Here is a 23,369-nt window from a genome sequence, read left to right on the forward strand (position 1 = left end):
ACTTTATCATCATAAACCTGATTTCAATGAGACCATCTGTGTAAACACAGCAGCCCAAATGATCTGTTACTAAAGTCAGTAGTGGTGGTATTAGTGGCCCAGCTCAACATTCATGGACTTTTTTGTCTAACATGGTGCTTGTAAGAAAAACACAGGCACACTAGAAATTAGATGATAAATTAAAAACCTTCTGGGCCAAAAATTATAGACTAAAATTATATAGTACTGATTCTTGTTTAGGAAAGTAGTGGTGGTATTTAGTTTTCTTATGTTAACATTGAGAAAATTATTCTCTGTTAATGTCACACTGATGTAATCTTGTTTGTATGTGATCCTCCTACATCACAACAAATGAATAAATTGTTGTCCTTAGTTTCACTAAATGAAGAAATAAATCCTTTCTCCTTGAGGCTTTTTAACATACAGGGAAATCCAGAAGAGGATAGAATATAACTTGGATTGCCTGGATGGTTTTTAATTTTTTATCTAATTTCTTATAGGGCTATGAATTTGCTACAAACACTGTGTCCTACAAGATATGGGGAAGTTGCCAAATATGAAAATGTGTAGGAAAATGTCTGGTAATGCAATAATGTTAAACTTTGTCTCAGCTATTGGTGATCTAGATATAAAGGTAGGATGTGCAGGATTATAGAAGAGTACTGAGAGACTGACTCATGAGGTCTGTTCTAAATTCTGCCTCTGGAGTTACTATAATTTTTGTCAAATCTTTCAATCACTGTACCTCAGTACTCTAAAATCAGTATTATAATATCTAGCACAGAGTTTGATTGTAATGTGTGGTATGTGCTTAGACCTAGAGTGTGATAAGTGATTTTATCTAATTTTTAACATATATAAAACATGAAAAGAATGCCTATTCCAAACTCTATGTATCCTTGTGATAGTTAATTGTATTTTTATGTTAAGACACAAACAGAAATAGCAAATCAAACAGCCTTTCTCCACACACAAGAATCTAGTCCCAAATCATATACTTTCCCACTTCAGTTCCTAAAAAATATGAATCCCTCCCAAATTCAAATCTACAACTTAATTTCCTCAACATTAGCCTTGTCCAAATAGAAAGGCTTGGCGGTAGATTGCCCACAAATTTCAGGCCATTTCAGACCAGAGATGGTAGTGAATTTCTAAGTTAGGGGTCCTCATACAGAACACTTTGCGAGCAGCTCCCTCTGTCATGTATTAAAAGAGCTGGAGCTTGAACACCTCCTTTCATCTAAAGCAGTGTTGAATGGTGGGAGCGGTGGGGTCTTTCGTGTGTCTCAAGCCAGTTAGGGCTTAATAAGACAGAAATGGTATCTTTACCTCCAGATGGAAATCCACAGAGAGGCCATGCAAATTCTGGAGCACTGCTATCATGTATTCATGGCAAAATGCACTGTGTTTATCAAGCTGGCCACCACTTCCTGTGCCATCTTCAGTTTCTGAGTTAATTTAAGGACTAGCTCCATTGTAGTGTTCTGAATTGGCAAAGGCGTGGATGATTCTAGTAAGGCCTGTGCCCAAGAGATGGGATCACAAACTTTTGAGCAAACACAGACTGAGAAAAGTCACCCCGTTCATTGTTATGATTGTTTATCAGCAGCTGGGAATATAAGACCCCTAAATTGTGAACTTTTCTGACACACAGCTGAGGAGTTCTCTGTCAAATGGGGCTGAGATGATCTTTGCCATTTCCTCCAATTGCCCCTACTGACCTACTAACAGCCTCAAACAGCTAGCACTCATGTCCCAATCACTACCCTGTACTCAACCTCTTGCTATGGCTCATGCAACATATAAGTGTTACAGCATACTGAAAACACTTAATCCCATGCCACCTTATGAACCCTGCATTGACCCTATGTGCACATTAACAGAAAGAGAAGCCAGCTCTTGGGACTCTCACGGAGTCCCCGTGCGATGCTCTGGAACTGCTCCCCACAAAGCCAGTCAGGACTTTGGGGAGCCTCCTCTCCCTTGGAGCAGACTGTCTTCAGGGCAAGAAGCTCACACGGCGTCACCTTCCTGGGTCTGACCTTGGAGCATTCAGCATATGCCTCTCCGTGCGCTTCCCACAGCGAGTCCGCCCAGGTGGGGTCCTGGGGAAGCCAGAGGGTCCTGCACGCACCTCCACTTCGCAGTCAGACGTAACTCTTAGCCAGCCAGTAAAACAGAGGTTTATTAGATGACAGGAACACGGTCTAAAACAGAGCTTGTAGGTCCAGAGAACGGGACCCCTCAGCCGGGTCCATTCTGGGGCCCAGCGAGCCAGACAACCCCGTCTGCACTCACTCCCCGTCCCCAGCCAGCTCCAAACTGAAAACCCCCTCCAGCCCCTCCTTTCTGGCCTTTGTCTCTTTCCCAGGCCAGGAGGTCACCTGATCTTTGTTCACCTTTAGCTATTCCCTTGCAGGGGAAAGGCCCCAGACATTTGTTGCCAGGATACAGGGTGTCGGCCATTTATGCACACCGGAGACTTAAGAAATGCATAGGGGAAACTGAGGCACCCACACAGTATTCAGAGGAAACATTAAGAACAGTCCCACTTTGTCACAGGGACAAAAAAGCAATTACCCAAAACTATTCTCTACCTTATCTCTTTCCTCTCAGGTCTGAAAGCAAGTAAATACTACTTATTCTATGTAGCCTAGTGGACTGCACAATTGGCTGGGAGTCAGGAGACCTGGATTATATTCACGGCTCTGCCACTAGTCTGCTGGTGATCTTAAACAAGTCACTTTAATCTCTATGCTTCAGTTTCCCCATATGTGAAATGGGGAAAAGGATGCTGAGCTCCTGTAAAGCACTTTGGGATCTACGGATGAAAAGGACCATGTAAGCGCTAGGTGGTGGCATTACTATTTATTCAGTTAGAAGCTAATAGTTCTAATATTGTTACGTTAACTAGTCTTTAGCCAGGAGAAGTTCTTCTAGCACACCCAGATCCTTAGGGAGCAGTGCCAGCCTAAACTCAAACAGAAGTTACGTCCCAAGATCTTGCTCTTCCATGGGAGTGGAAAGCTCTATATGAATTGGAGGAATTTCCCCCTCCATAATCACACTGTTTCTTCCCCAGGGGTGAAGGGGCACTTGAATCAGTTCATAGGAGAAGAGAGCACAGATAAAGCAGGCTGTCAACAGCACAGACTCTTTGCTATTTGAGATTTTGTAGATGTTCTGGTGGCAAAGAATCCTCTGTCTTAATTGCTTCCTGTACAGGCTCAGTACACTGTAGCTAGTATTACTAGAATTTGAACATCAGATCAAACTTTAAATGCGATTTTTTCCCCCCAGTATTTTGCAATTTTTATTAAAGCATTTTCTTATATTCTGCTTCTGTTGGGGGATAAGCAGACTTAGGATCAAAGCCAGAATCCATCCAGCCATAGTGCTTCTTACAGTGGTAAATAAGTATGTCTTGCTCTTTCCCACACCAAATGTTTCATGTCTTTGCCAGTTAATTCTCCATTAGCCTAGTGGTGGGAGTCTCACTTTCTTATCTAGGCTTCTGAATAGAGGCAAGACAAAACATTGCATAATATGCTACTGTGCCAGCACTTTAATTCAGTGGATCTCCCACTCCTTCCTGGGATAATTTACACAAACCATCACTAATTAGGGTGTCTGCTGTGGAAAGTAAGCCGGTATCTTCATACCATCTAATGGGTTAAACTAGCATTCATTCTCTTTAGTGCACCTCTCATAAAGGCAATGATATACTGTAGAACTGACTTGCTATTGGTAAAAATCAGAAATATATCTACCATTGTAAATACTTTCTCTTTGTGGGTTTTCAAGAATAAATTTCAGCTGCTTGAATAGTTTTCAACTGGTTGCGATATTTTCACTCTATACAAATCAGCCGTTTAAGATGGAGTCTGACAGACTGTCATGTTGAGTTTACAATTTACATAATCAAAAAAACAAAGCCATAGAGGATCTTGTTTCAAGTGATAGGGTTCAAAATGCAGCGTGTAATTGGGAGGATAAAGAATAAAAAGCCAGAGGCTTTGAAAGACTAAGATAAGGTCCAGAGGCATTCATATAGTGAACTTTTTCAAAAGTTGGTTAAGCTCTTGTTATAAGGCAGTATTTAAATAGCTTTTTTCCCCCACACCCCTTCAATTTATGGTCCAAAATGTTAACCTTGGTTTTGATAGGTTTCAAAGTTGGATCAAACCGTGAAAGTGTTAGTTTGTAGAGAAACTAATAATCTTCTTTCTTGAGCTTTATTTTTTTTTTTAATTTAGTTTGGAAAAAATGTCTTTAAAATGGTCTGCTGTATAAGTGTAAACCAGATTTGATGCTTTAGGATCAATAATCACTTTATAGCTTGGTGTGTGTTGCCTTAAAATTGTTGTTAGAGCAGATGTTTGTAAACCTAATGGAGTGATCATCAGTTATTCTTATTGGCTTTCGTAAAAAGACGCAAGACCCTGGAATGTACAATGTTAAAAGAGCAGTGTTATTTTGCAGTGACAAATTTGTGGCAAAAATGTATTGATGTTGTATGTTTAAAGAGAATCTTGATGCAAACTTTTTTGAGCGTGTTGGAAATTTTTTCTCATCCTTATCCTTAAATACGTTTTAACCCCCATCCCTGGGAAATCATTGGTTTTAGTTCTCTTTAAACATATCTGATTATGATTTTAGGGTGGGTAGAGGAGAGTGATCTTTTTGCATTTAAATATTCTAACTCTTTCCATTCAGGTAACAGTGAACCCGCCTAATAGAACACCTGATGCTGTACTTTCTGATGTCACTACAGCTGATCAGGTAAAGTTTTACTTTTTCAAGGAAGGAAAGTTTCTTTATCAGATTTACTTGGGGAAATCTCCCCTGTCCCTCCTTATTTTTAATAAATTCTCTATTTTCACTAAAATAAAGTTATAAAGTGTTCTGCTTTGGAATATCATAACTCTGTGTATTTAAACTTTTATGTATGATGTTCTTTGCTTTTGTAAGGCTTATAATCTTATCAAGTTTTTCTAATGTAAAAATGCTATATGGGAAAGAGGCTAAAATGATTAGCATGTCATGTTGTATTTGTGAAAAATAATTTTCATTAGAATAGGAATTTTTGAAAACGTGTACCAATGCCTGGGCGTGACAAGATATGGAACAAAGTAACACTGGTGGTTCAGAACACAGTGGTGCTGAGTGATGCAGTCAAAATGTTGTTAATGTTTTATAAAGCATATACTCATCTTAACCTCTGGTTGCATATATAGAAATTAAAAACAAAAACAGTGAAACCTCTTGACAAATGTCAGTCCAATTACACTTCCCTCTGCCAAGATCCACACTTTTAATACTTCAAGTACAATCATTTCCCCCACAGCAAAAGCCTGAATAAATAGATGAGTCTTGCATCATTTTTTGAAGGTCAACAGATAATAAAACAAATTCAGAAGCTAACAGCAGTCCATCAAGAGAGCTCTGGGTGAAAATATCAAAAGTGTCTAAGGACTATTTTCAAATGCAACTTTTAGTCCCTTTCGGAGCCGAAGTTCCATTGACTACCAATGGAACTTTGGCTCTTAAGTGCTTAAGTTACCTTTTGAAAATGAGAGCAAGCTCTTAAGTGACTTAAGTGCTTTTGAAAATTTTACCTGTTTGGTTTTTTTTAAATGTTTAAAGTTAGGGACTGTTAGTAACCCCCCCCAGCTGATCTTGTTACTCAGCCATCATGTTGGAGCCAAGGGAGGGAGGCATTTTCTGCAAGTTAGGATTCAAACTATGTATGGCTTAATATAAACACCTTGAAGGCAACTGCAAGCCAGCTCCGTCTTCCAAGAATAGATGTGGCATTCAGCACTCTGGTAATGGGTCCTGTTAAGTGAGAGCTGTCACAATTGTAGGGCTAGCTGCTTCTGTGTCCCCTTTTTGGTCTCTGAATTCACCCCCTCAGGTGTCAGACCACATGTCCTTACCTCTTCTGGGGTGGAATAGCTTTATTCTCCCACTCCTAGACTGGGCCATGAGCTATAGTACCCTGTGTCTCAACCATGCATACCCAAACCTTCTGACTTAGTTTGGTATTCCCTGTCAGGAGTCTATGACTAGTGGTGAATAGAGTGACCCAACAGCCTTCATAAACCAAAGCATGGTTTCACCGAAACAGTAGGAACAAAGCATGACCTAAGAGAAAAAGGATTTGAGAACAATAAATAGTTCATACGTGTCTGTCTGACATAAATCCCCACCATCCTGTGATGGTGATGCAGGCAGGCCTAGCTTCTTCAGAAATCCACAGCCAGTGTGACAGTCGCTCCAGCTCCCAGACAACATCCTTTCCCCTAGACAGAGTGTGTTGCTTTTTATCCAGCAGAGTTCCTTTCTTTTCTCAGTTCCCAGATGTTTTGGCCCTGCTAATCAAAAACCAGCTTGGTGGCCCCAGTATAAAGTTGAGTCAGTCTCTTCAGGGCCAGCTGCTCTCCCATTGCCCTGTAACAGCCCTCGGGTGTTTGTTGAAGCTATTGTTTTGCTTTCCCGTTTGTTTCCCAATAAGCTTGCTGATTTAGCCTACTATAGTCATACAGTAAACACTGTAATAACTGGGTTTATATACCGTATCCATAAATTATTACAGAACAGATGCACATCTCACAAGGACCCATTTAAACTTTTATTGAAGTCAATAGACTCTGAATATCTTCAGTGGGAGTTGTATTAGGTCCTAAATTGGCATTGAACATAGAGAAGCCTTCAAGGGTTGTTCTATATCGAGACAACAAAGAGACAAATAACTTTGGCAAAGTCCATGTCCAAGAGGGAGAGAGGTTGCAACTTTTACCTGTATGCAGATGCAGATAAAATGGTACTTCGCTCTCCGAACCAGGGAAAGAGAGCCTTGGAACTGAGTGCTGTTAGAGTGCTAATACCACTCCAGGCCAGTCATCTTACTCTTTGTGTGCATATTGAACAGAATGTATGACAGAATGGAACCCTACAACACCCTATACAGGGGAATCATTCCACAAAGAGCTCATTTTTTGTATCAGTATTTTTGTCTGTCCTATTGCATTAATATGTACAAACATGGACGCACTGGAGTGGACAAACATGGACTTTTCTGGCCTGCTCTCAATCTGTAATCTGAACAATGGTTTACTGCATTCACTGCTGTAAATCTTTGAATAAAATGGAATTTTTGACAGAAGATCAAAAAAGTCCAGAAAGCGTTTGACTATTAGTAGTTTAACAAGAGATGAATCATTCAATTTCAGCCCCATAGGGGACACTTAATGTAGTTACAGAGCCTGCAGTATCATCTAGTTACTCTTGTCCTGTCAGTTGTCAACCTGATAATTTAAATGATTGAATGGAAATAGATTCCACTAAATGATTAATCAGGCAGTTAAAATACACAACCTGTGATACATATCTAGTTAGACTTGCTCCTTTTAACCCTTCTCCAAAATGTATTTTTAGCATCTTAGAAACATCTTTCATTGGTGAGATACTTACACAAAATAAGTGGCAATGAGTAGAAAATTATGCAGAAAAATGGACTTGGTCAGATGATGCTCTTCATAGCTTTCTAAGTAACGCAATAAGATGATGTTTGTAACACTACCATGTGTGTTGTGTGTCTGCTTCAGATATGATCTATGATTCTTTTTCTCCTGGGGAAACAGGTGGAGTGGAATGAGTTTTTAATTAACTTTGGTAGTGGATATAATGTTCTGAATTTACAATGCTGGAGGTGAGGCTGGTCGATAATAAAAATGGGAAAGATTTTTCAAGAACACATCTTCAGCAGTTGTAATTTTCTCTCTCTTTTATATGCGACTTGTTCTCTTTTCCTCCACTGTCATTGATGGTGCACACTTAAGTGAGAAATCTACCCAACTACAAGCAGAGGTAGAAGTACTATGTGGTGTCAAATAACCACTTGTATTTCTTCAATAAAATATCTGATATTATATCAATCAGCTGCAGAATTCTTTTCTATTTGTAAAAGTAGTATTAGATACATTGGGCATGAGCTCTATAGTTCTCTATGCTGGGTTTTGACTATGAATATTCTGTGGGTACTCTCTCTGTCCATGGAATTCTCCTGGATTTTGGTGGTGGCTCTGTATGAGTAGGCTGAGCTATTTTAGTTAAATTTGAGTATGTAAAATGTATCGCTAACTTTGCAGCCTAGCAAGATCATGTATCACACCGTTAACTATGCAGTGGAAAAGTCTTATGGTTAAAGCACAGTACTGAGAGTCGGACCTTGAATCTAGTCTCAGCCCTACCACCGACTCACTGTGAGAACTTGGGCAAGTCGCTAAGGGCTTGTTTACAGAGTGTCTTAGTCCTTGCTGTCTGGGGTGTAAATTCTAGTGCACACCAGTGTATTGTGCACTCACTGGGTCATGTGGACCCTTTTGGTGCATGCAAAAAGTTCCCTAAGGCACATTACTGTAATTGTGTTTCAAATAGTACTACATTAACATGCACTATGGAAATTTTAGTGCCTCCAGCAGGGTCCACATGGGCCAGCTAGCACATAACACGCTGGTGGGCATTTAGAATCTACACCAAAGATAGTGGGGGCAAGCCCTTAACCTCTTCTGTGCTTCAGTTTATCTATCTGTAAAATGATAATACTTATGTCACAGGGGTATTTAGATTTTCATGCTAATTTTTATGCTTCAGCATGCCTAAAAGTTGCCTGACACTTCCCATTATAAGACCCTGTTTTCAGTTTCTTATAACTATGCCAAACTTCAGTCTTGTGCTGAAATTTTCCAAGACGAGTGTCTGCTTCAGACTGAATTAATTTTGGAAAGCTTCAGCAAAAACAGTTAAGCTGTTTCTCAGAATGAGATTTGGGACAAACACAGTTGTTTGGACTATATTAAAAAAAAATCATACAGCTGTTTTCTTGAGAAGCTTTAGCACCTCTATGCTTTTAAACAGGAACTTGTAATTTGACAGGGGATTGCCCTGGGATGAGGTACGTGTCTGTTGCTCTACTTATGAAATTCGACCCAAATTTGGCAGCTAATTTATCCAAAAATCATAGTTTGTGCATGTTCAGTCAAAGCTTGTTAATTTGGCAGCTAAATTCTCCAGAGACTCCATCCCGGGGCTGAGCAGGACTTTGTATGCAATTTCTGCTGCTAGGGACCACAGTGACTGTGAACAGGGAGACTGTCCCCCTTCTCAGATCCAGGCAGCATGGAGGAGGAGGAGCAAGCAGCCTGAATCGATAGCAGTGATGGACTGGGGAAGGATGGAGGTAGAGGCCAAGATTAGGCTAGGGAGCCAGAGGGGCACAGCAACAAGAGCATTTTGAGTTGTCAGGCTAGGGGGACAGAAATGGGTGGGAAATGGGTATAGCAGCAGGGGGACACAGACTGGGGTGAGAGGACATACTAGGGGAATAGAGGAAAACGGTTTTGAAATCCAGCATCTGGATTTGAAATTGTCGTTCCTGAGACTCAGCATTTGTTTGCTGTCTAGCTAGTAACTACGAAACCCACTGGCACAGGATATGTCATATTACCTTCTAGTGCAGAGGTTCTCAAACTGGGGTCCAGGCCCCAATGTGGGTCGTCACCCTGTTTTAATCATCATTGCTCTGTACAATATTAAATTTCCCTGAAACCTACCCCCCCCCGCCCCATTTACATTAATTCTTATGGGGAAATTGGATTCGCTTAACATCGTTTCGCTTAAAGTTGCATTTTTCAGGAACATAATTACAACGTTAAGTGAGGAGTTACTGTATCTGTCAGGGCTGTGCATGTCCCCTGTGCTGCCTCATGCTCCTGAACAAGGGTGGTCACGACCCTCCCTCTTACCACTCATGACGGTGAGACAGAACCTGGCAAGTATCGAACCTGCTAGTTCTTAGCTCTGACTATCTTTTTCAAGACCTCCCAAAGTCTCTAGAACCAGCTCAGAGCCATCTGCTGTATTCAACAGCTGTGAATTATCTAACCCATCTGGACCAAACTCTACTGTTTTGACTCATCTGTATAAACCTCTCTACACAGGGCTCTTTATCATGGTAGACTTAAAACTTGTGGGCTTCAAAGCCTGTCCATCCCGTGCTGGACTAATCCCCACTGAAGGATGGACACAGTAGGGCTGTGGCTCTTAACCTTTCCAGACTACTGTACCCCTTTCAGGAGTCTGATTTGTCTTGCATTACCCCCAAGTTACACTTCACTTAACAACTACTTGGTTACAAAATCAGACATAAAAATACAGACTGTCACAGCATACTACTACTGAAAAATTGCTTATTGTCTCATATTTACCATATAATTATAAAATAAATCAATTGAAATGTAAATATTGTACTTTCTACTCTATATACTATACAATGAAATGTATAAACAAGTCGTCTGTATGAAATTTTAGTTTATACTGAGTTTTTTAGTGCTTTTATGTAGCCTGTTGTAAAACTAGGCAAATATCTAGATGAGTTGATGTACTCACTGGAAGGGCTCTGCATATCCCCATGGGTATACATACCCTGGTTGAGAACCACTGCAGTAGGGGAGTCACGACCAAATACTGAAAGAGGTTATAAAGAATTTTTCCCTCTGAGTGCGTTATTCTAGAATAGTCTGAAATGGGACTTATTGGGGCTCTCTCTGATGCCAACAGATACTGGTCTAGATGAACCAGCAGCCTTAACTGGTGTGACAGTTTCAGTATTTTATATTCGAAACTCTGTGGACTCATGGGATGCTGGGAAGAGTTATCACCAGGGCATTGCCCCTGGACCTCACTGTAGGCCCCGTTCCCCCTCTGATTCCTTTGTCATTGGTACTGCTATACCTCTTGCTAGTAGGTGACTGGTTAATTTTTCAAGCCTGGTTAGTATGGTGGTGCTAAATCTAAATAGGAACACAGTGGAGTTCAGGATAGATAAAAATGTGTGTGCAATACTAGTTTTGTTACAGACCAGTGAACTTGGAAATGAAACATTTTTTGCTTTATATACTGTGAAAAATAAGTGCATTCCAAATATTGAGAAAATATAATATATTAAGCCAACATCTAGTACATTAAAAAAAAAAGAACAAAATTCTGCCTCTTAATCCATTTGTCTCTCTTCCCCCCAACTTCATCCCATTTTTAACAGCTGTGTCAGAATGATTATTTCTGACTCAAAATGCTACTGTTGCTGCTATGATTGTGTCTATAAACAGATGAGGCTCAGGGAACTCTGAATTGCAAATTGGAGGTGAGAGGGTATATCTTATATTGTAAAAAAACAAAAAAGGTTTCTTCTTACTTTGGTTAAGCTAACTGTTGACTGACTCCAGTTACAATGTGAAGTGAAGACATGGCACCTCAGCTTTTAGCTTAGATTAGCAGCTCGAGATAAAGCCTGTTGGGAGCCTAAAGAGTAACTGTCTTGCTTCTGGTACCTATACCTGCATTATTCAAGGGATGAAACTGACAAGACCTGTAAATGTAGTGGTGGGACTGGGGCCCGAGTATTTCCCTCCAGACAGATCTCCTGTTGCCTGTGCAGAATAGGATGTGTGTCTGTAATATTGCCTCTCTTACTTCCTGCCCTTCCATTCGTGGATCCCCACCAATAACTCTCTATACAGCTTCGCTGATAAGGGGACTGGTCTTATCTCCTGATAAGGTAGCGGATAGTCCTTCAGGAAATAATCCTGTTTTCTCTGGGTTCCCTTTGATCAGCCACAGGGAGACTCAGCCAAAGATAGCAGGGACATCAGGGCTGAGTCTGTCTGCCACCATGGATTTGGGGAATGGGGATATTTGCTTCCTCAACCTAGGGAACTTCATACCCTCTTATTTCCCCCCCTCTTGAAGTGATATTCTGCAGCACTCTGTGAGGCTGACCAGTAGTTTTCTTGTTCTCTCCCCTGAGCTCCTTTCTTCGTATGAAATAGTGATTAGATCCCCAAAGAAAATGCAAAAATAAAGGTATTTTCTTTAATTAGAATATGTAGTAATTATTGCTGCATGGCGCTTCATTCCTTTGATAGCCCTTCCTTTATTTTAAATAAAACAAATCAGTAAGGCATGCAAAAGTGGAAGGAATTTTTCAGAGGCTGGCATGTAACAGTTGGTAGCGCCATTTGGGAGGTTGTGAAGATACAGCCAAATAAAAGAGAAGATTCTGAAAAGAGCAGAGTGCTTGGAGGGGGGAAAATGGTTAAAAGACGAATGTTGAGACTCTGCCTTGTGCAACATTCCCTGAAAGCATGTAACTTTACACTAACTTCAGAGGACAGCATAAGAGAGCCTCCTGGAAGCCGCAGGTGACTCTTGTTGTTTGTAGCATGAATAATTTGTTTCATGATGGAGAGAATGAAATGCTGCTGTTGGCTCACAAATTCTGAGAGCATGCCAAGAAGATTTGCTTAAAAACAAAAGACAGTACAGGCAGAGCAGAGAGGAGTGAGGCCATTGCAAGGTTGTGATGTTTTCTTAATTTGTCTGGAGGCTTTAGTAGTCAGAGAATGTTGCACTGTTAATTCCCTGAAATTGTGAAGTAAGCGAGCACCTAATAATAGCAAATTACTTAGAAAGTTTATTAAATTTTATGATGCCACTTTCAAGATGTGAGATTTTTCCATTTCCTGAATTTATCCCTGCTGGGCAGCTAGAAATATAATTTTCTGAGTTCGGAGGCATAAAGATGATTGTGAATTTGGAATACATTAGCATTTGTTCTGTATTATAAGATGGTGAATGGGGGAAGAACATATTGTGCTACTGGCCATTTTATTTACATACAGACCTCTTTCATCTCCACCCATCCTCCCCTTCATGTATTCAGTGTGTATTATCAAAGTATGTACAAATATTTATGCCACTTTTAGTAAAGGTTATAAACCTAGGTTAGCTTTTCTGTTTAACTGAGGTTCTAGTAGAGAAGAATTTTTGTATGTTGCTTGTGGTGGTGGTGGTACACCTCTACCCTGATATAACGCGACCCAATATAACACTAATTTGGATATAACGCAGTAAAGCAGTGATCTGGGGGGGCAGGGCTACGCACTCCGGCGGATCAAAGCAAGTTCGATATAATGCAGTTTCACCTGTAACACGGTAAGATTTTTTGGCTCCCGAGGACAGCGTTATATTGGGGTAGAGGTGTATTAGTGTTTTTAAGTGACAAAAAGTTATCTAAAACCACACAGCTCACAGACTTGGTGCCGGTCCCAAAGGGTTTACAATCTAATTTTAGATCTGACAGATGTATCGTGGGATAAATGGGAAAGAAGGGATGGAGTGGGGCAAGGAAGAGCTGGGGTACTGCAGTAAATCATGTAGTTAATTCATTTTGTCTTATTCATGTCTAGGTGCTACAAAATTTTTTTTAAACAATAGTTGTTAAGGGCACGAAAAAAAATAAGTCAAGGAGAAATTTGAATGAAGGCTTTAGTGTCTTGATGGGGCAGACTTGGAATAGTATTCCATTCATGGGGGCCAGTGTTGAAAAGTAAATGTTATCTGGCTAAGTATAGATTGAGATTTCCTATAGTGAGTATCTCCTCAAAGAACTGAATAATTTGTGCACTGGATTTTCACAAAAATATTCTGGCTATTGGAAACCAGTTATAAGCTACTTGTTTCACATATATCTCCTCCTCTAAGGTGAACAGAAAGATTTATTATCTGCAAAGTACAGTATATTTGTACTGGTTTGTATCGTCTACCCATTCCTCCCTCCCATTACCTACCTTGCAAAAATAGGTGATTAACATAATTTTGAATGCTTAAGGCCCTGGTTCAGCAAAGTACTTAAATAGATGTGCTTAAATTTAAGCATATGCTTAAGCCCATCCCTATTCAGCTAGGCACTTAAGCATGTGCTTAAGGACTTCTCTAGATCAGAGCCTATATCGGATCTATTAGTTGATCTAGAAACATTTGGTGGCATGGGTAAGAGAGAGCTCTGTAGTACCTTTGTGGCAGAACACAACACTTGGAAATATATAGATCCAGAGCCTTGTTCTAGCAATCAGCTTTTTTCCTGCATGAGGATGTTTGACTGCTGCTATTCATTAGTGAAACTGTGATTTTTGGCATGTGTATTTTTTAGGCAAAGAAAAAGTTACACCCTCTCAGACAAAACTCTTCTTTCCAGACAGAAGGGAGAATGTATAAATGGATAGCTGGCTTCCTTTTCTGTTAGCTTTACCAGTGACCTTTATTGTAGTATGCAGGCAAGATTGAAAAATTGGCACGGACAGGTTGAATATCGCCTTTCCTTTTGTGATCTGGCAGAACTCCTAAATTGTTAGGAAATGAGACTTGACAGTTTATTATTAATTGGAGAACAATCTAACCATGTTATGACTGACTTCAGTCTAATACCCCTAATCAATTGACTCTTGTCAAACTCCAAGGATGGATCACTTTTTTTATGTTATCACTGAAGACTTCAGGAAATGCTGTCATCATTGTCGGGATGTAGAAAGAGAAGATAACAAGGTTTGGTTGTTTTTTTTTAAATCTGCTTTTGTTTTGGAATACTATTCATATAATGAAATAATACAAAAGACTGCTTTCAGTGAAAAGAAATTGTTGACAGGTCTAACTTGGCTGCATTAAACCTGAACTCTGTTTTATCCAGTTACGTCTTATGCTTTTGTAACTGAGAACATTTCTATTAAGATGAATGTTGAAGAAAGGTAAAACACTTTAATGCTTTTGATTTTTGATCAAATGTATTGATTGCATTTAATGTTCTGAACCTAGTTATTTCTAAACACTACTTGGTAGTTTTTATAAGAAGTAAGCATGTCATGTTTTGTCTTTAGTTGTATTTTTTTTTTTTTTTTAAAGTGTGGATTATAAAAATTCTCTTCCACTTTTGTCCTCAACTCAAGCACCACTTCATATAAAGATACTGGTTGCAGCTACATAGCTAGGTTTGAGTCACGTTTTGCCCTTAAAGCAGGCATTTAATGTCCTTGTTATGTATGAAAAATAAAATATATGCGCCCCAAAATTATTTTTTGAGTATATAATGAATTTTCCAACAATTTACAAGTAAATCTGTTAATTAGTTTGATTTAAAAGTAATTAAAAATAGGTCCTTTAAGAAATTTAGCAGCAAAGTAGCAGAATAGCAAAGATACTGAAACTTCCCATTTAGTTATAACTCACTGAATTCTTTTACTCAGGCCACACGTGAACATTTTAGGATTAAGGGTAATTTTTTGCTGCTATTCTTCAGCCTCTTTTGTAATGGAGAATAATTTCTACTTCAGAAAATTCCATGAAGCACTGCTCTTTTTCAAAATGGCTGTAATCTCCTACTGTTGTTAATGGGACCGAGGCCACATGCTGCTCGCTTTCAAAATGACTGCCATCTATCTTTGATCGCAATGGCATCAAGGCCACAGATTACTCCTAACAAAGACACGCATTGTTTTAGCTAATCTGCTTTTTCACATTGCTCCTCTCTACTTCCTGGCAATAAGGGGTGCCATCAACTTCCCACACAGCTTGACTTTACTCATCTCACAGAACCAAATATACCAGCTTCTTATGGCTAACGTGGTCCAAATTCTCCTCTCCTGTCCCCGCAGCAAGTTAGTCCTGCCTTCCCATTTGCAGAGCTCTCATTTGTAGAGCTTAGTGCAGTAGTTAAGACTTGACAGTTGTGTGTTTGTACCTTAGACTATTAGGCCTTGTCTACACTACACAGTTTTGTCAACAAAAGTCAGCTGTCATAGACAAAATAGTGGTAGTGTACTCACTGAAATGCCCCTCCCATCAGCGTAACTCCCCTGCTATGCCGACATAATAAATCCACTTCAACGAGAGGTGTAAGGCTTATGTTGATGTAGTTAGGGCCACACAGTGTCTATGTAGACACTGCGTTCCTTACATCGGCTGTTGTCTGTCATTGCTGCCGGGTCTTCACTCCAAGCCAGGCTGCCACTGTCCCACAGGGTCCTGGCTTCCTGCCAGAAGCATGGCTGCTGACTGGACTCCATGTGTGGATCTCCCTGCTGGAGGTGAGAAGCTCCATGCTGTTGCCTCCCCGCTCCCGGATGGGAGCGTGGCGGCAAGACGCCGCTATGGGGCTGAAGCCTGGAGCCATGAACCTGGTTGCCTCCATGGGGCTAAAGCTGGGAGCTGCAGGGCTGAATCCTGGAGCCCCAAGTCCTGGTTCCCCTACAAGGCTGAAGCAGAGAGCCACCATGCGGGAGCCAGGGGCTGAAGCCCTGAGCCCAGGTACCCCGCATGATCTGAAGCCCTGCTCCCTGGCGGGGCTGTAGCCCAAGCCTTTACCCCAGCTTCATCCCCAGGAGGTGGGGCTCAGGCTTCTGGGTCAGCACCTCGGGTGGGGGCCACCCAGCCTGTAGGTCAGCCTCAATGCCTTCTGGCACAGCACTGGCTCTGCCTTCAGAGACCTTGCATGCGAGGGCTCACTCCTTGGTTTCTGAGTCTGATGCCACCCTTGCAGGTTATGTTAGCTCCATTTACTGGGTGTGTCAAGGCTGATTCCCCACTCTGGCACTTCGAGTGTAGGAAGCGGGGGCCCGCAAGGATTCTAAAAATTAATACTGGCCACTCCAGGCTTGTATTAAACTCCCAAGGTTACAGCTTCTCCTTGACCTTGGATGGGTAGATGCTGTCACCACCCAAGTGCAGAACCCCTTTGAGAACCCAGAAAGGCGAACTTGGGAATTCCTTCCTGTGGGGTACCCTCAAGCCCTCTCCCCCCCCCCCCCCGGGGAAGAGCTAAGAAAGAGAGAGAAAAAAATCAGCTGTTGCCACCAGCTAATTAAACAACGTGTGCGCAAACCTCTTAAGACACAAAAATCCAATTCTGTTCTTAAAAAAGGTAAATTTTATTAATAAAAAAAAGAAAGAAAATACATCTGGGAACTTGGGCATTTGCTAGATTAAAAAAAAACCTACAAGAATTAAGCATCAAGAAGAGCTTTCTTGAGGTCCAGCTTAAAGGTTACAAGCAAAACAAAAAGCACCTGGCGTTAGCACAGAGGAATCCACAAGCCATAAAGAAATAAAAGAGAGAAACCTAATCGCGTCTTCCTAGACATTTCCTGATCTACTTACATATCTGGGGTTTCAAATGAGTAGTTTCTAGGTATGATACTGATGGGTTTTCATGCCTGGCCCAAGCTTCTTACAACATAACTGCTGCCCTGTCCCCTTCTCCCCAGAAGAACAACCCCAGACAGACAAAGGGCAAGTTTTTCCTCAATTTTAAAAAGTTCTAGCCCTCCCATTGGCTCTTTTGGTTGGGTGCCCACTCCCTTCCTTTTACCTATGCAAGCTGTCAAGGCTGTATCCCCACTTTGAACTTTAGGGTACAAATGTAGGGGCCTGCATGAGGACTTCTAAGCTTAACTACCAGCTTAGTTCTGGTCCGCTGCCACCATCTCAAGAATTCCCTCCCTGGGAAGCCTTGAGAAACCTTTCACCAATTCCCTGGTGAATACAGATCCAAACTCCTTGGATCTTAAACAAGGAGAAATTGACCCTTCCCCCCTCCTTCCTTTCACCAACTCCTGGTGAATACAGATCCAAACCCCCTTTGGATCTTAAAACAAGGAGAAATCAATCAGGTTCTTAAAAAGAAGGCTTTTAATTAAAGAAAAAGGTAAAAATCATCTCTGTAAAATCAGTATGGAAAATAACTTTACAGGGTAATCAAACTTAAAGAGCTCAGAGGACTCCCCTCTGTCTTAGGTTCAAAGTGTAGCAAACAAAGATAAATACTCTAGTAAAAGGTACATTTACAAGTTGAGAAAACAAAGTAAATCTAAGACACCTTGCCTGGCTTTTACTTACAATTTTGAAAATAAGAGAGACTTGTTTAGAAAGATGGGGAGAACCTGGATTGATGTCTGGTCCCTCTCAGTCCCAAGAGCGAACAACCCCTTAAAACAAAGAGCACACACAAAAGCCTTTCCCCCCCCCAAGATTTGAAAGTATCTTGTCCCCTTATTGGTCCTCTGGGTCAGGTGTCAGCCAGGTTACCTGAGCTTCTTAACCCTTTACAGGTAAAAGGATTTTGGAGTCTCTGACCAGGAGGGATTTTAGTACTGTACACAGGAGAGCTGTTACCCTTCCCTTTATAGTTATGACACAAGCAGTGAGACTTTTAACCCCTTACAGGTAAAGCAAGTAGAGAACAGCTACTAAGAGGGATTTTATAGCTAACTGGTTGGCTGGGTGTCCATAAAAGGGAGCTACCCACCCACCCCTTTCATTTTTCACAGGGTGTAAAGGAGCTATTTCAGCAGGAGTAGCAAGTTACACAGCACAGGGAAAATTGTTGTAAGCATAAACAATAAATATCAGATATGGATAAATTTTGAATTCGACCATCAGCTTCAAAACAACAAAACCCACAGAGTGATGATACCGAACTTCCTTCAACAAGTTCAACCACCGTAAGGGGTGAAGAACACCAAGGAGATGAAGAGAGTAAGAAACATAAAGCCGTTATTAACCTTGCAAAATTTAGGAAATATGAAGACAACTATTTGAATTTCAGTTTTATTTGTTCTGGAAGTGGAGATATACCTCAACCACAGTGTGTAATTTGTGCACAAATACTAACCAATGAATGTTTGAAACCCTCCAAATTACAGAGACACTTAATTGCAAAGCATGACATGCATAAGGATAAGCATCGTTCATTTTTTGAGCGAAAGGCCAAGGAACTGCTTGATACTAACGGAATAATGAAATTCACAACTACTGTGGAATAAAAGCTTTTAAGATCATCCTACATAGTGGCGCATAAAATTGCTCAAACAAAAAAATCACATACGATTGCTGGGACTTTGATAATGCCATGTGTTATTGAAATAACAAAGGAAGCGTTTGGGGAGAAGAAGGCCAAGGTACTGACAAAAATACCAGTGTCAAATGACGGATCACTTCTGTGTCAGAAGACACAGTTTCACAGCATATTGATCGGCTGCATGTCAATGATTTTGCTTTACAATTAGCTGAATCCACAGACATTTCACAAATGTCCCTTTACTTGACAATGTTCGATATGTGTGGAATAAGGAAATAAAGGAAGACTTTTTGTTTTGCAAATTAGCAGATTAGCTGGACTAATTGCATCAGGGTCTGCCCTGATGGAGCCGCAACGATGACTGGAAAGCATTCCGGTGTTGTTTACGCTATTTGGACACAGTGTTTGTTTTTACTCTGAGAGGTGCTTGCTGCAAAAAATACTGAACCAGGTCTTCACAGTGTTCTGAACACAGCAGTAACACTCGTTAATTTTATTAAATCCAGAGCAACAAACTCCAGGTGTTTTGCTGCACTTTGTGAGGAAGTGGATACAGAGCACCATTCCTTGCTCATGCATACAGAGGTGAGATGGCTATCTCGAGGCAGGATGCTTCCCCATATATTTAATCTCAAGGAAGAGTTGTGTACTTTCTTAGCTAATACTATTCATTGATGTACCAAGTCCAGATGCAGTTCTTGGCACACTTCCCTGCATCTTTGGCAATTGTTTCTGTACTGTGGCAGGTGTTGAAAATAATATGTAATTTATATTTGTCCTTGTTATAGATTGCAGTATCAGAACACCAGCTAAGCAGATTGTGATGAATTCCTCCCACAATCACAGGTTGCATGTGGCTTGTGCTAGATTTTTTACCAACCCAGACTAATTTTCCACTTTTGTTTTTCTGTTTCCACAGGCTGCCTTGTATCGGCTCAGTGGGGATTGGAATCCTTTACACGTTGATCCTGGTTTTGCTGCTCTTGGAGGTGAGCTTTGAGGAACACTACCTTTTTTTTTTTTTTTTTTTTTTTAATAGTGCTAGGGTTGGGAACGATTTAGTATTAGGTAAAAATAATATTTTTAAGTTTGTCATTTAGTCAACACATTTGAGGGATTTTGTAAAAAAACAAACCTACCCCGTTACCTTTTAATGTCGTTTCTTAAAACTTAACATTAAATGTTCCCTTTGTCAGTCAAAATAATGTGCAGCATTACACTTTTTTTAATCATTGCTGCTTTTGGTTACAGTTTATGTACAATCTTTTTTTCCCCCCTGAAGGAAAGCTGGTCTTCCATCTTTCTGTTGGAGTTCCCTTGCATCCCATTCTGCCACTCTCACTAGTTTTCTCTTAACTTAAAGTCTATAATCTGCAGTTTACTGTCTTAGTTCAAAAAGTTGATGTGATACCCTTTTGAAGCCACTTCTACAAAACTGTTCAGAGAACTGCCATTAGCCCATAGAGTTGGTCAGCTTGATAATTTCACATGCCAAACTAAGTAACACCAGGAGTTATTTGTTGATGATATTGTCTGGGGTGGAATGTAATCTAATTACCTAAGAACTATGAGTTTTTACAAACATCTTACTGGTAGTACAGAAGTGCCTTTGCTCAAAGAGATAAGTGGTAGTGTGTACAAGCCCTCCCCGCCCTTCTGTGTCTCTATAAAATAATATTTGCATGGATATTGAGACATATTAGCATGAGAGTCCTGTAATTCCCCCCCCCCCCCAGTGTTAATACACCAGATTCCCATCCCCTCCTCATTCTAAAGACTCGCTGCTTTCAAAAACACTAGTGCATGTTAGTATTCTCTCCACCTCAACAACGAAAAAAGGAAACACCTAAGTTAACTCTGAATCTCCCAGTGCATCTTGCTATAGCCGTGTCTTTCTTTTAGAAAATAAGCGTCTCAGGGGGCAGGGGCTTTAATTATTGTGTTTTGTACAGCACTGCACTGATTGTTGGTAGTTTATCTTTATTGGTTATTTATTATTTGTTGTTAAATTTCACTACAGTCCTTGAGGAGATTCTACTGATCCACTTAATTGTGGGATTTGTGTTGCTCAGCTGATGATGATAATGCAGGTTGGATATTTAAATAGAGTCCTACAGTTCCACTCAGAATGGCCTTGGGGAGAGACTATTTTCTCTGTGAGTAAGAGCCTGTGTTTACATGTTGAGGCCCAATATTAAGAAAACATCCTTACAAAAGAAAAGAAATCACAGATGGCTCTACTCCTTTGCTGCCACAAACCCAGACTTGCACATAGTGCAAGTAGTCTTTTGAAAAGCCAAATGAACGTGGTAGCTGAGAATATCTGTTCATTTAACAGAACCTAAAGAACAGCCACATTGCATTTGAGACAAGGATTTGGTCAGTTCCTTACCCATATGTGTAAATTAAATAGAAACATATTGAACAAATACCTGAAAAGATTTTCAACAAGTGTTCTCTTAAATTTTACAGTGAATTTGCTTTGGACAAGCTCACATCCTTTTTGTTTTAGATTTAAATTTCCATGAGCACTTTAAATGATCAAGTTTTTCTTTCACAAATGCATACAGAAAGCAAATGTTAAGCTTATGTGCTTAGGCATTTGAGGATAATGAATTTGAAACTCACAAATATTGTCACAGAAGGGGTATTTTTATATAATATCTATGCACTTGTAACTGTACCATCTGGGCACCTCCCAAGTATTCAAAAATAGAAATAATACTGCTCTCTCCCATGCTTCCTCACTTTTATCCTAGTCTGTAGGAGAAATAGCTTGATTGGTTTGTAGGTTATTGAGTGCTTGTTAGTATTGGCGTTTTTGTGAAGAAAGCAATGAAGGGAAGCAAAACTGAAGAAATGAGTTTTGCGTTTAGCACTGAAAGTGGTTTCTCTCTTGCATAAATTAATTCCATAGTTTAAGTTCAGCTCTTGTGAAAGTTCTGTCTCCTACACCCATGAGCTGCCTCATATTGAATGACTGATTCACTGTTCCAGTACAACATTGCTGGCATGGGAGGTTATGATTATGAATTGCAGGACCAAGACCTCGAATTGGACACTTGAGTGGGGAGTCAGTTTAGAGAGAGAAGCATCAAGGTGATGTTCACACTAACCTGTATTCCTAAGCAAAGAGGCTTCTGCATTTTGTACTTACTGTAATGTTTTCAGGACATGTAACTTCATTCCTCCCTCCTCTGTTTGCTTCACTGGCTCCCACTCCCAGTGTCCTTGCATGTATGAATTGTGATGATCAAGCCTAAAGGTCAAAATCAGTGTCTGATAGGATAGGTTTCTTCTTCTGACTAGGTAGATGAAACTGGTGTCTCTTTGCTACATGGCTATTTGTGTAGCTGTTAGCACTGAGAAATCCAAAAGAGACCCCAAGGCTTCAAACTGACAACAGTCCGAGGTACTCGATGTTTTGATGGGGGCAGGTTCTTTGAAGTGCGTCTCTCATCCTACCAGTATCACCTTTGTCTTGCTTGGATTCAGCTTTAACCAGTTGCATTTCATCCAGGCCAATTTTGGGTAGGCAGTAAGAGAGCTAGAAGATAGTGCTATTGATGTTTGGTGTAAAGGACGCACATATGCAGACTTGATTGTTCTCTTCATATTGGTATTGTACCCATTTCTGCTGTGATGCCTACATATGTGCCAATGTACAGTAACGAAGCTGAGGGGTGGGTATGTGTATGGTGTATATCACACACACAAAATTACATTAAAAGAACATTATTAAGGTTGCAAAGTCAAGCAATACAATCAAGTTAGGAAATGCCAGAATAAAGATTGCCTGGGTTTCTTGTCTCAGTTCCATTCTCCTTGCCTATTCCCAGTATCCATTCTTCAGGCTTCTCATCTCATTCCCAGTCTCCTTGCCCTGCCAATCCTAGTCTCCATCCCAAACTCCTCATCTGATCTTTCTCTCCTTCCTCCAGGCCACTGGCTCACAGTCCTAGTCTCCTTCCCCAGGCTCCTCGTCCAATCTCAGTTTCCCCCCACTCTTTCCCTGGCTCTCTACGTCTCAGCCAGTCCCACTTCCTCACTTGCACCCCAGCTCCCTGTCAAATGTCTCCATTTCTCTGCCGCCCAGTTCCTAGTCCTGGTGTCCGTGTCCAACCAGTCTCAGTTTGCCCCCTCTCTCTAGCTCCTTGTCTGATGTCAATGTTCCTCCTCCCTCCACAGCCATTTCTCACTGGTTCCCGCTCATAGTGTCCTTGCCCAGTCAGTCCCATCTCCTAGCTACTAGTCATCCTTGCCTAGCCTGTCCCAGGCTCCTTGCCTAGCCATTCCCTCTCAGTTTTTCTTTCTCCTCTCCCATAAACCTCCAGTCTTAGTCTCACCAGACTCCTTATTCCAATATACTTTTTTCTCTCTTCCCATGTCCAGCTATTGTCTCCTCTTCATATGAATCAGATGGCTTCCTCCTCTACACTCCCTGGATGCCAGCAGGAGTACATTGAGAGGCAGGAGAGACAAGCTCCCTGCTCTTAAGTCCAGTACCTGGTGCATGCTTCTCCCCCCATGGCCTGGAGCAGCCATTACAGGGAAAGTCCAGCTTTGCCCCTGAGCCCCTGACCTAGAAGGGAGAGTGCTCAGTTGTGGTCTTCATGCATGC

The 23,369-nt window shown here is 40.9% G+C and overlaps 1 protein-coding gene across 1 annotated transcript in view; it reads left to right on the plus strand.

The window, feature by feature from the left end:
* HSD17B4 (hydroxysteroid 17-beta dehydrogenase 4) overlaps positions 1 to 23,369 on the plus strand; it is a 127,657-nt gene that overhangs the window by 64,205 nt on the left and 40,083 nt on the right. The window contains exons 17-18 of the mRNA XM_065406047.1: positions 4,717 to 4,782; positions 19,668 to 19,737. Coding sequence (XP_065262119.1) covers positions 4,717 to 4,782; positions 19,668 to 19,737 — 136 coding nt within the window. The remainder of the gene's footprint in view (positions 1 to 4,716; positions 4,783 to 19,667; positions 19,738 to 23,369) is intronic.

The sequence above is a fragment of the Emys orbicularis genome, chromosome 6 (genome assembly GCF_028017835.1).
Source record: "Emys orbicularis isolate rEmyOrb1 chromosome 6, rEmyOrb1.hap1, whole genome shotgun sequence".
NCBI classification, from domain to species: Eukaryota; Metazoa; Chordata; order Testudines; family Emydidae; genus Emys; species Emys orbicularis.